General features: G+C 41.9%; 1 protein-coding gene across 5 annotated transcripts in view; it reads right to left on the bottom strand.

Moving 5' to 3' along the window:
- Nucleotides 1–12,334, bottom strand: part of per2 (period circadian clock 2) — a 32,730-nt gene that overhangs the window by 2,566 nt on the left and 17,830 nt on the right. The window contains exons 1-19 of one of the 5 annotated variants that reach the window (XM_039602597.1): nucleotides 12,155–12,222; nucleotides 11,789–11,910; nucleotides 11,467–11,668; nucleotides 10,431–10,482; nucleotides 9,744–9,886; nucleotides 9,280–9,358; nucleotides 9,071–9,177; nucleotides 8,822–8,975; nucleotides 8,562–8,676; nucleotides 8,186–8,326; nucleotides 7,490–7,580; nucleotides 7,176–7,356; nucleotides 6,742–6,866; nucleotides 6,356–6,562; nucleotides 4,818–5,081; nucleotides 3,395–4,287; nucleotides 2,966–3,082; nucleotides 936–1,131; nucleotides 6–213 (exon numbers count right to left, since the gene is read on the bottom strand). In XM_039602597.1, coding sequence (XP_039458531.1) covers nucleotides 6–213; nucleotides 936–1,131; nucleotides 2,966–3,082; nucleotides 3,395–4,287; nucleotides 4,818–5,081; nucleotides 6,356–6,562; nucleotides 6,742–6,866; nucleotides 7,176–7,356; nucleotides 7,490–7,580; nucleotides 8,186–8,326; nucleotides 8,562–8,676; nucleotides 8,822–8,975; nucleotides 9,071–9,177; nucleotides 9,280–9,358; nucleotides 9,744–9,886; nucleotides 10,431–10,482; nucleotides 11,467–11,668; nucleotides 11,789–11,884 — 3,371 coding nt within the window. In that variant the 5' untranslated portion in view covers nucleotides 11,885–11,910; nucleotides 12,155–12,222. Of the gene's footprint in view, nucleotides 1–5; nucleotides 214–935; nucleotides 1,132–2,965; nucleotides 3,083–3,394; nucleotides 4,288–4,817; nucleotides 5,082–6,355; nucleotides 6,563–6,741; nucleotides 6,867–7,175; nucleotides 7,357–7,489; nucleotides 7,581–8,185; nucleotides 8,327–8,561; nucleotides 8,677–8,821; nucleotides 8,976–9,070; nucleotides 9,178–9,279; nucleotides 9,359–9,743; nucleotides 9,887–10,430; nucleotides 10,483–11,466; nucleotides 11,669–11,788; nucleotides 11,911–12,154; nucleotides 12,223–12,334 lie in introns of those variants that run through there. The other 4 variants (XM_031735601.2, XM_039602594.1, XM_039602596.1 and 1 more) reach the window with 4 other exon arrangements.

Raw genomic sequence — 12,334 nt, 5'->3', positions numbered from 1 at the left:
CTCACCGCGAGGGCAGCTGATAGGTCATCATGACCTTCTCATCTGTGTTGGCCATGAGCAGCCACAGCGGGTCCTGCAGTACATACTTTGTGATATGGTCGCTCTGCTCCATTCCGCCGTGTCTTCCATCTCTGCCGCTCAAATGACCTTTGACCTTCTGGCTGTGCTGCGATGAGTCCACACTGCCAAAGTATTTGCTACTGTTGGTGCTTTCTGAGAAGAGCCAAAGAGCAGAGTATTGTTAGAGGCCAAGTAAGTTGATGATCATATGACAAAATATGTAGTTTTAAAAGCTTTCCATTGGCCTACCTAATAACAATAACAGGTCATTTATCATCGAGGGGACAATGCTCATTTAACACAGGCTAAATGTTCATATTGCTGAGTTTTGGAAACCTTTCACTTCCTACCTCTGCCACGCTCACTGTGTACTGTGTGGTTCTCTTTAATGATGAGATTTATCAGTCCAGTTCTTGACACTTGGATAGCCAAAGTCATCACAGCATTTCCATCTCCTGCTCTTTGAACATCAGTGGTTCTTTTTCTCAAGTCTAAACTTATTTAAACCCTCGCTGAAGTGTTTATACTGTGTGTAAATTGGAAGAAAACCCTCAGTTTTTTCACTTTAACTTCTTACTTCGCAAAGCTAATAAAATAAAGCACATCATTCCACAGCTGTTGTTTACATTATGGATCAAAAAAAGGTCCGTTTTTCAGGTGGGCTAATAATACTGACTCTGGTCATTTTTGTCTTTCTTTTGAAATAATTCTGTTATTGTGTGCAAACAGAAAAAATGTATGCTTTCTAAAGAACGCTTCTATGTTTAGAAATGCTGAAAATCGCTTGCTGTGTTAAAAAAAAAGAACTTGGACAAAAACGTCAAATCTGTATAGCAATCACAAGTTAAAACACGTGGTTATAACTGTAGGACTACCTGAGACTCCGCTGGCTGACGTCCTGCTCTCAGACGTCCCGCTGTTCGAAGTGCCGCTGGCTGAAGTTCTGTAGCCCATGGACCCTGAGGTGGCTGAGCCGGTGCCCGAAAAGGAGTCCTCTTGGAGGATAATGTTCAGCATGTCACTGGATGAAGAGTTGGCATCGCTGTTGTTAGCGTCACATTGTGAGCTCGTCTGCAAAAACAAATATTGAAGAAATAGCACATCAGAGGAGCAGGATTCAGATCCTCACACCGAAGCATTCGTAACACTCGCAGGCGCCGTTTCTCTCGCCGTTTTGCATCCTGCCTCAGATTTTAAAGACTCACCTGGGAGCATGTTTCTGCTTAATCATGAAAATTGTCAGCCTCAGCAATCACTCCTTGGTCAACAAGGACCAAGGAGACCCAGTGTAGTTGATTTAAATTAGATACATGATCCTGATCCTTTTCCAGCTAATTTAAAGTGAGGGAAGTCAATAATTCACGAATGGCAACATGTATATTATAATTAGAAAAGCATTTGCAAAATACAGAAGATGGCTGCAAACCGCTTTTGCTTTCTTCGTTATATCATCTCGGTACAATACAAATGACAATACCCCCCTCCACCTGTTTAATTGTTAATCAGGTTCCCACAGCTGTGGAGGTCCTTCATGCAAAAATCAGTGTATGTGCAATGGAAAAAATACGAAGGTGAACCATTTAGAAGTAGCTGCAGATCTTCAGTAATATGAAGCACATAGTTCAAACATCCACAGTATAGTAGACCCATGGGCTACAGGCTTTAAAAACCCCACTGGAGATATCCAATCCAGTAAGTCAAACCACACTGTTGGCATGTGTGAAGAGAGACCTTGACCTCTGCATTGAATCACACTTGTTATTACTCTCTGGCTCTCTTCCACAGCATGTCCTTCATCCTGTCCTTCTTCTCTCACCCCAACCGGCTGCAGCAAATAGCCGCCCCTCCCTGAGCCTGGTTCTGTCGGAGGTTTCTTCCTGTTAAAAGGGAGTTTTTCCTTCCCACTGTCGCCAAAGTGCTTGCTCATAGGGAGTCATATGATTGTTGGGTTTTTCTCTGTATGTATTATTGTAGGATCTACCTTACAATATAAAGCGCCTTGAGGCAACTGTTGTTGTGATTTGGCGCTGTGTAAATAAAATTGAATTGGCTTATTTAAAAAGCTGAGAGATGAAGGATGGGATCTGCAGCAGGACGCCAGAGAAAGCTGATCTTACCGTGTGCCTCAACTTGTCAATGTGACACTCTATAATGCTTTTTTTTTAACTGAGGAAACTTGGGTTGAATTGTTTGGGGAGAACACACACGCTATGTGCACTGTACGGTAGAAAAAAGATCATGATATGAGTTTTTCTGGGCCTGGAAATAAACCCACTGCAGAATAACTACAAATAGAGAAAAATCTGTCCAGTATCCAGTCAGACCCCAGAGACACAGTTAAATGAACTCAAGAGAGCGCTTCACTTCAGACATCTTGTGAATCTGGCTGAGCTGAGGAAGAGAAGTCCAAAATTTGGCAGAAAAATATGCTCTTCAATCCACAGCTACCAAAAACATTTGAAGTTTCTTCTGCCAGAGCATTTCTGACCAGTTAAACATAACATTTTGGGTTATTTTCCTTCTAGCACAACAAATACTTAATGGCTGTGTTGATTGAAAAACAGAGAAAACTTAAATTGTTCGTGTTTTGGTGTTTGTAAAGCTCAGCTAAATAAAGATCAGTTCTCATTTTATAACCAATTATTAAAACTGGATTATTCCAAAGGTGCACATACAGAATACTATCCTGCAATTAACTTCCTCAAGAGGGCACTTGCCTCCAGGTTTTATTATGCTTCTTAGGCCGTTTTCATTGTCATGCTTCAGCTAAAAATCAGTGTCTACTGAACAAGTAATAATAATACTCATAAGTCATGAAAAGGAAAACAGTAACTGTAACAGTTGACATGGAATCGGGAAGAAATGGGATTTGAAAAGTGCGGAGGTTTTACGATGATTTGCCTACCTCGTTGCTGAAAGCACTCAGCCTAGAGCACACTTTATCCCAAGACAAACGCTCACAGAAACAGGCTGTACCCCCGAAATACAACGGTCCTGGAGGACCAAGGAGACTGAGAGATGGCTAAAGGGTGTAAGGAATAATAACATGATTAACACACCCTGGGCCACATTTAATCGGAGGAGTTTTTACAATAGCAAAACAGAAGTTATTTAGTGGAAATAATTTTGGATAAAATCACTGTCATAACGCCATTAAAGCCCACAAACTGAGATGCATATATAGTGAACTTTATGGGGGAACATGCCACAGCCTATAAAGGGAGCCCACGTCGTTAAAATTCATTAACACTGTGGGCTGCTGAATTCAGACAGATTAAGAAGGATCCAGGTGGAACAAAAACAGGACAAAGGGAAGTTGTATTTCCTTGTTTACCTGATTCAGCTCCCTCTCCTTAGGCTGGCTGGCACTTGCTGCTTGCTCCCTCTCAGCTGCAGTATTTCCTCGTCCTCCAGAGGGGAGCATCGCACCATCCTGCCTGTCCACATTCAGTTCCAGCTCCAGCAGGTTAAGGGGTGAGCTGCAGCGTGACTGGAATAAGCGAGGGGAGGCCTGGCCTTCAGCTCCTCCAGACTGTGGCGTTGAGGACCGAGACTGTCCTTCAACGGAGGGCTTAGGGGTTTCCGAGGATGGTGGGAAGCAGAATGATGGAGTTGAGGTGCCTGCTGCTTGAGGAGGAGTAAAATTGCTCTGAGTGTTGAACTGAGTCTGACCGCTGAAGGAAGGTGGGAATGGAAAGGCAGCCTGAGCAAAAGGCAATGTTTGGGTGGGGAAGACCCCAGTCTCTGCTTGGTACACTGGCTGCTGTGGTGGAGGACCAGGGCCCATTACAGGGTACAGGTAGTTAGGGAGTACTAGAGCCACAATGGGGGTTACCATGGGGGAGGTGTAGGGAGCAGAATGGATGGATGAGGGGCCGGGAGTGGCTTGAGCACCCTGACTGTCCCTAAAGTCTTGTGTAGTGGCATCTGTCCGTGGAGCTATGGACTCAGCTCTGGGGTAAACCTGGAGAGGGTAACCTGGCATCACGGTAGGGTAGGCCACGGGAAAAGCCGACTGCGATGCCTCAGAGGGAGACCAAGATGTCTGGTTAAGGCTGTAGTTTGGAAAAGGAGGCCGCTGCAGCTGTGGTCCGTGATGGGACGCTGTGCTGTCGGAGGACTCGACCTGTTTAGCACGCTTTGATTTTGTCTTCTTATTCCGCGTGCTTCTCCGTGTGGTCGGCTCTGCAAACACTCCACCCTGTTTGGGTCGAACAGCAGGTGCAACTAGACGATCAAGAAAATGAAAAAAATATTTTATTTAAAGTTTTCATGAAAATTTTCCAAATGGACAATTCACAGATTCGTCCTATGAATAATAGGATAAGGAGAGAGTAAAAAAAAAATAAAATTGTTGTAAATATCATAAAAGTTGGAAGCAGGTGATCTGAACCACATTAAAAACATCCTTGCTGCACTGAAACAAAAGTCATAGCTAGTGGAAATATAACAGAGTAAGGTTGAAACAGGGAGCCAGTCGGTAAACTGTAGAGAATATTCCAGATAATTTTTTTTGTCACCTATTTTTTGTCTTCAAAATAAAATTCCTCTAGCTTTGGGATTGATTTCAAAGTTAGTTTGTGTCTATTACTAGTCTTTTTTAAAGCCATGTCACCATTTCTGAAGATTTTTAATTAACGGAGTGAGTCATAAATTATAAATAGAGATCGAACAGGGTATAAATAGACATGGACGTAAATTGCAGCGAGCCAGAATTATCCTTCTTGTGTCAGTATGGGGTTGGTGTTTAGTTGTACCATCACTGCCGATCTGTTCTTTCTGGCGCTCCAGGTACTCGGAGCAGTTTGCTTCAAGGGGCGAGAGTTTGCGAAGCTCTCTGAAGCGACACAGAAAGGCCTGCTCCTCCTTCTGCGTATGTGCTGCCAAAACCTGCTTGGTCAACCCCAGCTTCTTGTAGCACTCTCTCTCCTGACTGGGAGGTGAAAACGCACACGGAGGAGCCGCAAGGTTCTGGCTGGATTCGGCCACTTCCACTGCGCCCGGTACGTCCTCTATGATCTCTGCATGAATGACAGCAAGAGAATAACTTTAATAAGCTGTAAAGCAACAGAAGGCGGGGTTTTTAATGCAACACAACATTTTATTATTAAAAGTGACAAAGAGAAAAGCAACATAGAGAAAACAATGCAGTAGCCTACACTGGAACATATAATGACACACTGACAAAAAGGCTCACACAAATCGGGAACCACGTTCAAAGCCAACAGTCTGTAAAGCAACTGCACAGTTAAGACATTGCAGTGAAGTACAACAGTTACAGCCAATGAATATAGAGAAATTGGGCTGAGGTATTAAGATGAAGCGAAGCACAATCAGTGAGAGATTTGCTGCATTTTTGCATAAATAGCTCAGATCCCTTTCAGTCGATTCACTCAGTACAGCACATAGTATGGGGTGCGATATCCTATACTACACGTGTTGTACCTCATTCCTCTCCTTCAGAGAACAGAAGCTATAGACATAACTGTTGGTTTTGTTATTCTGAACTAAAGATGGATTATTATGTTACATTTTTGAACTGCAGAGTAGCTTTGCATGGTTTCAGTTTAAAATAATCCTTTTAGCTCTTTGTCTTTATTTAATTCATACTGACTGGCTCTGTCTAAACTCTCTGTAACTGAGTATATTTATGGCAGTCTAGTGTGTTAAACTGTCATAGTGTGTGTGCATGTGTCTTTGCCCCCCCAATCATTACACTTAAAACCTTTGCAGTTATTTCAAATAGGACACAAACACTTCATACATACTGGAACTTGAACTGAAAATTTGCCATTGTTTTTTTTTTTCCTGTATTGAAGGTTTTGCTGATAAACTACAGCATCACAAACACACAGACACATAAATTAGCACGTACACATACAGGCTGCATTTACAGTGCTGTGAGAAGCCATTTTCCTCTGATTTCTTCTATTATTGAATATTTTTCACACTGAGACGTTTCAAATCTCCAAGAGGCAGAAAAGGATTTTTTGGATACATGAAGTAAAACGTAGTAAAATATCCACAGTAATAGGTTTTTTTTTAAAAAAATAGTCAATGGACTATTTGCTACCAATCTGTTGCATCCATTACAGTTGCTAATATCACTCCAAATCAGTGATTTTTTAGTACTCTGTAGTGCTCCTTAAACAGAAATAAGCTGAAGAGTGTGAGATTCACATCGAACAACATTTTTTTGTCCTAATAATCAGATACCTGTAGAGTTCCAGTATAATAAATATGCAACAATAGAGGGAATCTGGTTGGAGGTCAGTACTTTTTCACGTCACTGTACCTGACTCGGGTTGAGGTTTCTTGTCCCCAACATGCACTATGGTGCTACTGTAGCTACACTGGCTGGTTATGGACACCACACTTTCTGGTTTGTTTGGTACAGGTAGGGGCCGCGAAGTGCCCACTACCGCTGTGGCTGCGTCAGTGGACTTTTTTTCTTGATCATCCAAAGCAGAGAGACCAGACTGATCCTTCAACAAGGATGGTTCTGCCAAAGAGAACAGAGAACAGCAACTACTGACAAGGAAGTGGTATTGTAGAAGAGTCTGATAGAGAAGTTTAAAGGGAAGAGTTTGAAAGCCTTATAAGGCTGTAACTTTGCATGATAAAAAAGGTAAGAGGTTTGGGTTATCCTTATTTTAGATGATCTGAAGTAGCGCCACATACCATTAGACACCTGCATGCTGCTGGACCCCTTCTGTTTGTCCTCATCAGAGTTTGAGGACGTGGTGTTCGAGAGAGACTGGCATTTCCTTTTCATGGTGATGGGAACATTACAGCTCTCCAAGTACCTACAGGGATTTATCAATCACGAAATTAGTATTTATGCTGATAATACCAGATTGTAAAAGTCAAAGACAGATCAAGAACTTTAGGAACTCTGTAAAGGTTGAATTTTATAGTAACAATTCTTTCCAATTGCTCCCTGGTAAAAACATGAAAGTGGACAGTAATAGAGAAGTATGATAGAGAGAACTTGCTGAACTTTCTTTGTATCCATTACGTATTACAGGAATATTGTAGGCACCATATAAAGTCCCTCTACATGGGATGAGCAATGCTAATGGCTGGCATTTTCTTCTAATGAGTCATCTCTGTACCTGATAACACTGTCCAGGCAGCTGATCTGCTGGTAGGAGTATACAGTCTGATCATTGAAGGCCAGGTCCTCCTGGAAAGAGGCTCTGCTCTCCTCCATAGCTGATCCCGCCTCCCTGCAGTTAACAGGAGCAGCCGACTCTTTGGGTCGCACCATGGCTTGGCTCTTCTTCTGTATAGACTCTGCAGCAGACAAATTAGGCATTAGGGTCCAAGCTTAATAAGATATCACCACATTGTTTTAGAGACTGAACAATTTGCAAAAAATTAGCTCTGCAACTTAGCAAATATGCAGATAATTATTAACTGGACTTACTGGCATTGCTTTTCTTGTTGTCTGGCTTTGCCGTCTGCTGCTCTTCTCTCTTCTGAAGATGAATTCCCTTGCAGATTTCTTGAAAGGTTCGCTGGTAATAGACAAACAAGAGTCAATCATTTACAATCTGCTCAGATTTTTCACTCACAATAATAATACAAGAATATTAAGACTAAATTCATATTAATCTTGGCTAAATTTGTTTCATAATCCTGAGGCAAAAGTGAGGATTCACTGTAGTGAACTGTAACAGTGACCTAATTCCCTTCCTTAGTCACTCCTTCGCCATATAATCAAGTGAATAATTTACTTAGTGGTTAGCAGCAACTTGAGGTTCCAGACTGAATAGTTTCACTGCCAACTGTTGAGTAATCAGATGTCCATAAAGAGAAAGTGAGCATGACGTCTTCTTTTCTGGGTACAACTAACTACTCAGTGCGCTTTAGACTACAAACCACATTTACCTCGTCACACATACAGTGCTTGAGAGCTTCTTATCCCTCACATGCAGGGTCAGACTTGCCATTGAACCTAACATACATGTATTTGGACTGTGTTTGATCTGCGACATGCATGCACACGTGCTTTGTTTTCAAGGCTGCTGAACTCACACTCGGATGCTAAACTAAAATGTCAAACAGTAAATGCAGTGCATGCAGCATGTAAGATATAATGCATGTTTGTGGGTTTACTCACAGGTCTGGCTTTGGCCCTCATTTCCTCTTCCTCTTGATGCATCTTGGTGTACGACAGGCTCTCGTTAGAGGAGCCTAAGTCAAGAAAGTGGTCGTTGCTGTGCAGACTACCATATCCACTGGACCCACTGTTATGAACGGGCTGGTTACAAATAAAACAAGACAAAAGAAAAAGATTAAACAGGAACAAATGAACAGATTATTTCCAGGGACAGAGAGGACATTGCACCTGCAATAACAGTAACTGTTAATCTCCTTCCCTCGATCAATCCTTAGTCTGTGTAGGGTCTTGAAATGTTGCTCTTTCTTCCACCTTCCAACTGATTTTTTTCCTTTCAGCTTATAAAATTTATATTAGTTTTGTTTTTTTTCCTCACCTGTAGCAGGAGCCGATGGATCTGCTCAGTAATCTCCTGGACATCAGAGTCCATGGTCTTCACCTCTCTGACGCCTGAGACTGGGCCCATAAAAATGTCTTCATTCACGGGGCCCCTGGTAAACAAACACATCTTACGTGAAGCAGCTTTGTCATCCAATTAAGAACTTGTTTCTATAATGTGACATATGCCGTGGTCGAATATTAATCTAACATTGATCTAAATGTATGTATCAACTTGTTTAAGTAATAAATACTTACATGCGGACTTTGTGTCTCCCAATAACAAAGGAGACCTTGCGGCTCCAAGGATTGACAAAACTGGACCAGCTGGTGTCTAAGATGATGTACTCTCCATTTCTTGCACAGAACCTGATGGACGAGTGGTCAAACGGTTGTCCTGCGTACTGGAGGACTGCAGAGGAAAAACAAACAGATTGAGACAGGCGCTGATTTCCCCTGCTTACACGGGATGTTGATGTTTCTTCTGTTAATTGTCTGTGGACTCACTCTTTCTGTGAATAGCTAGCATGATCGGGCGGTCACTGGGATGCAGGTGGCAGAGGACTGGGGTGCCAATCAGTTCCTGGGGGAGGTACCCAAGAAGAGGTACTGCCCTGAAACAAAGTGCAGTGTTAGCAGCCAACAGCACCAAGTGTTTGCACCTTTTTCAGAGATCATTTAGTTTAAATTCAGCAGTAAAAGCATTCTTGGTTTACCTCTCATCCACATCCTGGAACACACAGCTTGGAGAGTGAGTGGTGGTGAAGATCCGCTTGTCTGTTGGAATTCTGGGTGCTATAAGTACAAAAAAAATCCCAATAATCTTCAAGAAAAAGGCAAGTTTTAAGTCTAATCTTAAAATTAGAGAGGGTGTCAGTCTTCTAAACCCAGGCTGGGAGCCAATTCCACAGGACAGGAGTCTGAAAGCTGAAGGCTCGGCCTCCCATTCTACTTTCAGGAACCACAAGTAAGCCTGCAGTTTGGTAGCAAAGTGCTCCATTAGGACAATATTGTACTAATAGGGCTTTTATGATATGACTCTGTCTGATATCTCAAGACCTTGAATAGGAGGAGAAGAAATTTAAATTCAGCTCTGGATTTAATAGGGAGCCGGTGAAGAGAAGCCAAATTAGGAGAAACATAATCTCGCCTTCTTGCACCTGTTTGTCAATATTCTTACCATCATAGCCAGAGTGGACCCTCTCAGCCAGAAGGAGGCAGCAGAACTGGTCTTCAGTGTGCACTGTGTCCTGGACCTTCATCAGGTAAGGCGTCATGCGGAATGGATAATACTGCAGGTCACCCTGACACTCCTTACCACCGCTGGATATTAGGCAGAAGAGGTAAAGTGAGCCAAACAAAGATGAGACTGGCCTACATGAGTCAAGTATGCACAAATACCCTCTAGTCTAATCACTTTTGGATTTTAGAATCTGAACACATGGGGGCGCTCTGTGGTCATTTTCCACCCATCTCTCTGTACAGTAAATAGGAGTGAATGTTTATGTGCACAACTTTAAATAGCTGTTCTGTTAAAGGTTTTAGACCTCTGATGTGACCCCATAAATCAGACTAATATTCAAATATACAGTTAAATAAAAGAATTCTTTAAAAGATAAAGAATTCTATAGAAGTCTGTGGAACATCCTAACAAATGCTAAGTGTGTTGTTAATATGTAAACGGGTCTGTCTTTCTATATGTATAATGCTGGCCTGGAAAAAGCATCTGTTTACAGGTTTTTACGCATATGATGTCACAAACTCATTGAAAAAGCATCTAGGCCTGGAATGAAAGTATGAATATGAACTAAGAGCAGGTACGAGCAGCAGATGGCCCGACACTGCATTTGACCCAGCACCCACCCACCTGATACGACAGAAAAAGGACTTCTCCTGCATGCAGTCAGGCGGGGACGACTCTGAAATGGGAAGAGAAACGTTTTAATTCAAAAGCAACACGATCCGGCCAAATGGCGGTGAGAGTCTGGTCTCCTGTAGGTGTACAACGGTTGATTAATTCCATCAATAATTTGGAAGCCCAGCCCTGCACTTACTTTAAATGAATTTAAACATACATGGTCTTTACATGGCACACCAGCCAAAATAATTCCAGGCCTAACTGGGACAAAGAGTAAATGATTTATGGAGTATTTTTAGTTTTATTGAGCACTTTGTGTTACAAGCACCATATTTACCACCACCTTCTGAGCTATTCCCCACACACAGGGCTCATCTGGGATTTAAATGCAGGACCTCTAAAAGGGTCTTTATGTGCAAACAAGATTTAAGGCACCACACTGACTGGTGAAGCTGGCCATTATCAGTTACACACAGTCTCTCTGGGAAAATTAAATGAAGGGTATTCATTATACGATTTCAAACTGTGTCTTGGACATTTGCACATTTTGTTCTTTTGTGGACTTTTAAAAGCTTCCCCATTTGGCAACCCATTATAATTTCCAGATTATGCTTTAACGACTGAGACAGCTCGATCTGTTCCATATAGCTGAGTGAAAAGGGGTAAACATCAGCGTTTTTAAATGGATAAGTTGAATCCGGAGAACATGAACTGAAGAAAGTACCTCTAAGCCTCTTCATTATAGACTCTCAGATGGTTTTCCATCTCTGTGAAGTCTTTATATAGCTCTGGTACTTGTAAGAAACACTGAAGACAATGGATGGTCTGACATCATCCTCTTATTACTTGGCTGTATTTAACTTAAACGCTCAAAAGCCAAGCCCTCTTGGATAAACCCCTATTTGTACTTATTTGGCTTTTCTTTTCCTATACTGCAACCGTTCTTGAAAATATGGTATTGGAAATCTGTCCTTATATTAAAGTAGAAATCCCTTCTGGTGGTCCATAAGCACAATTACTTCTAAGAGCTGTGTTGTCACCATACCTGCTCCAGTGCACATGCTCCAGGAGGGCAGGCGATAAGGCGTCGTGAAGCTGTAAAAGACGCTGACATCCTGCGGTGTAAGAAACTCCACAAACTTGGTGTTTCTGAACACATCTCTCTTACAGTTGAGGATGGAGGCAGCCTGGTCAGAAATGTAGACTATCCTTCCTGTGATAAGAGACACGGCAACTGCAAACATATCCTGTTGAAGACATGAAATTGTGGTTTGAGGAAAAAAATAATAATTACAAGACTTTTTCTTTGCATCTTTGTTATTGTTTAAGACCACAAAACAGTTTAAAAAGCTACTTCAACATCTTACATTGTTTTTGAGAGTGTACTCAGAGGTGATGCTATCTATCTCCTCCATTGTGTATGAAGACACATCCAGGCCTGAAGGCTGACTGTCATTGATCATCAGGAGCTGGTAATACTCCTCATTGGCTGAAAGAAGAAATACACACAGAACATTTTTGTCAGAATATGCTCAAAATATAAGCACAGAGTAGATGAAAACTAGCAAAACTAACAAAATGAACATAACACTACCAAGACAGAGCTGATGTAATAGTGTGCAATCCTGAATCTCATGTGCTATGCTGAAATGCGTCACAAGTAAACATCTGCCCACCCACTAACATCTGCAAGCATTTCAGCAGGAATGAGGTGAGCATTTACAGATCATTACCTGGAAACTGCCTACATAAACGTTCCCTCCTGCTCAAAGTTTTGCCTTTATTTCTTTTTGGGTTTGGCTTTGGGCAAATTCTGTAAATTGCACAGAAGACATTCTTGTGGCAGAAATAGGAGTCAAAAGCAAACGTTTACACACGAATGTTAAGTGTTTCAATAAAAAAGTAGCTACTAA

Source organism: Oreochromis aureus, linkage group 18 (genome assembly GCF_013358895.1).
Source record: "Oreochromis aureus strain Israel breed Guangdong linkage group 18, ZZ_aureus, whole genome shotgun sequence".
Lineage (NCBI taxonomy): Eukaryota > Metazoa > Chordata > Actinopteri > Cichliformes > Cichlidae > Oreochromis > Oreochromis aureus.
Note: the sequence above shows the minus strand (reverse complement) of the source record. Positions and strands in the feature narration are given on the sequence as shown.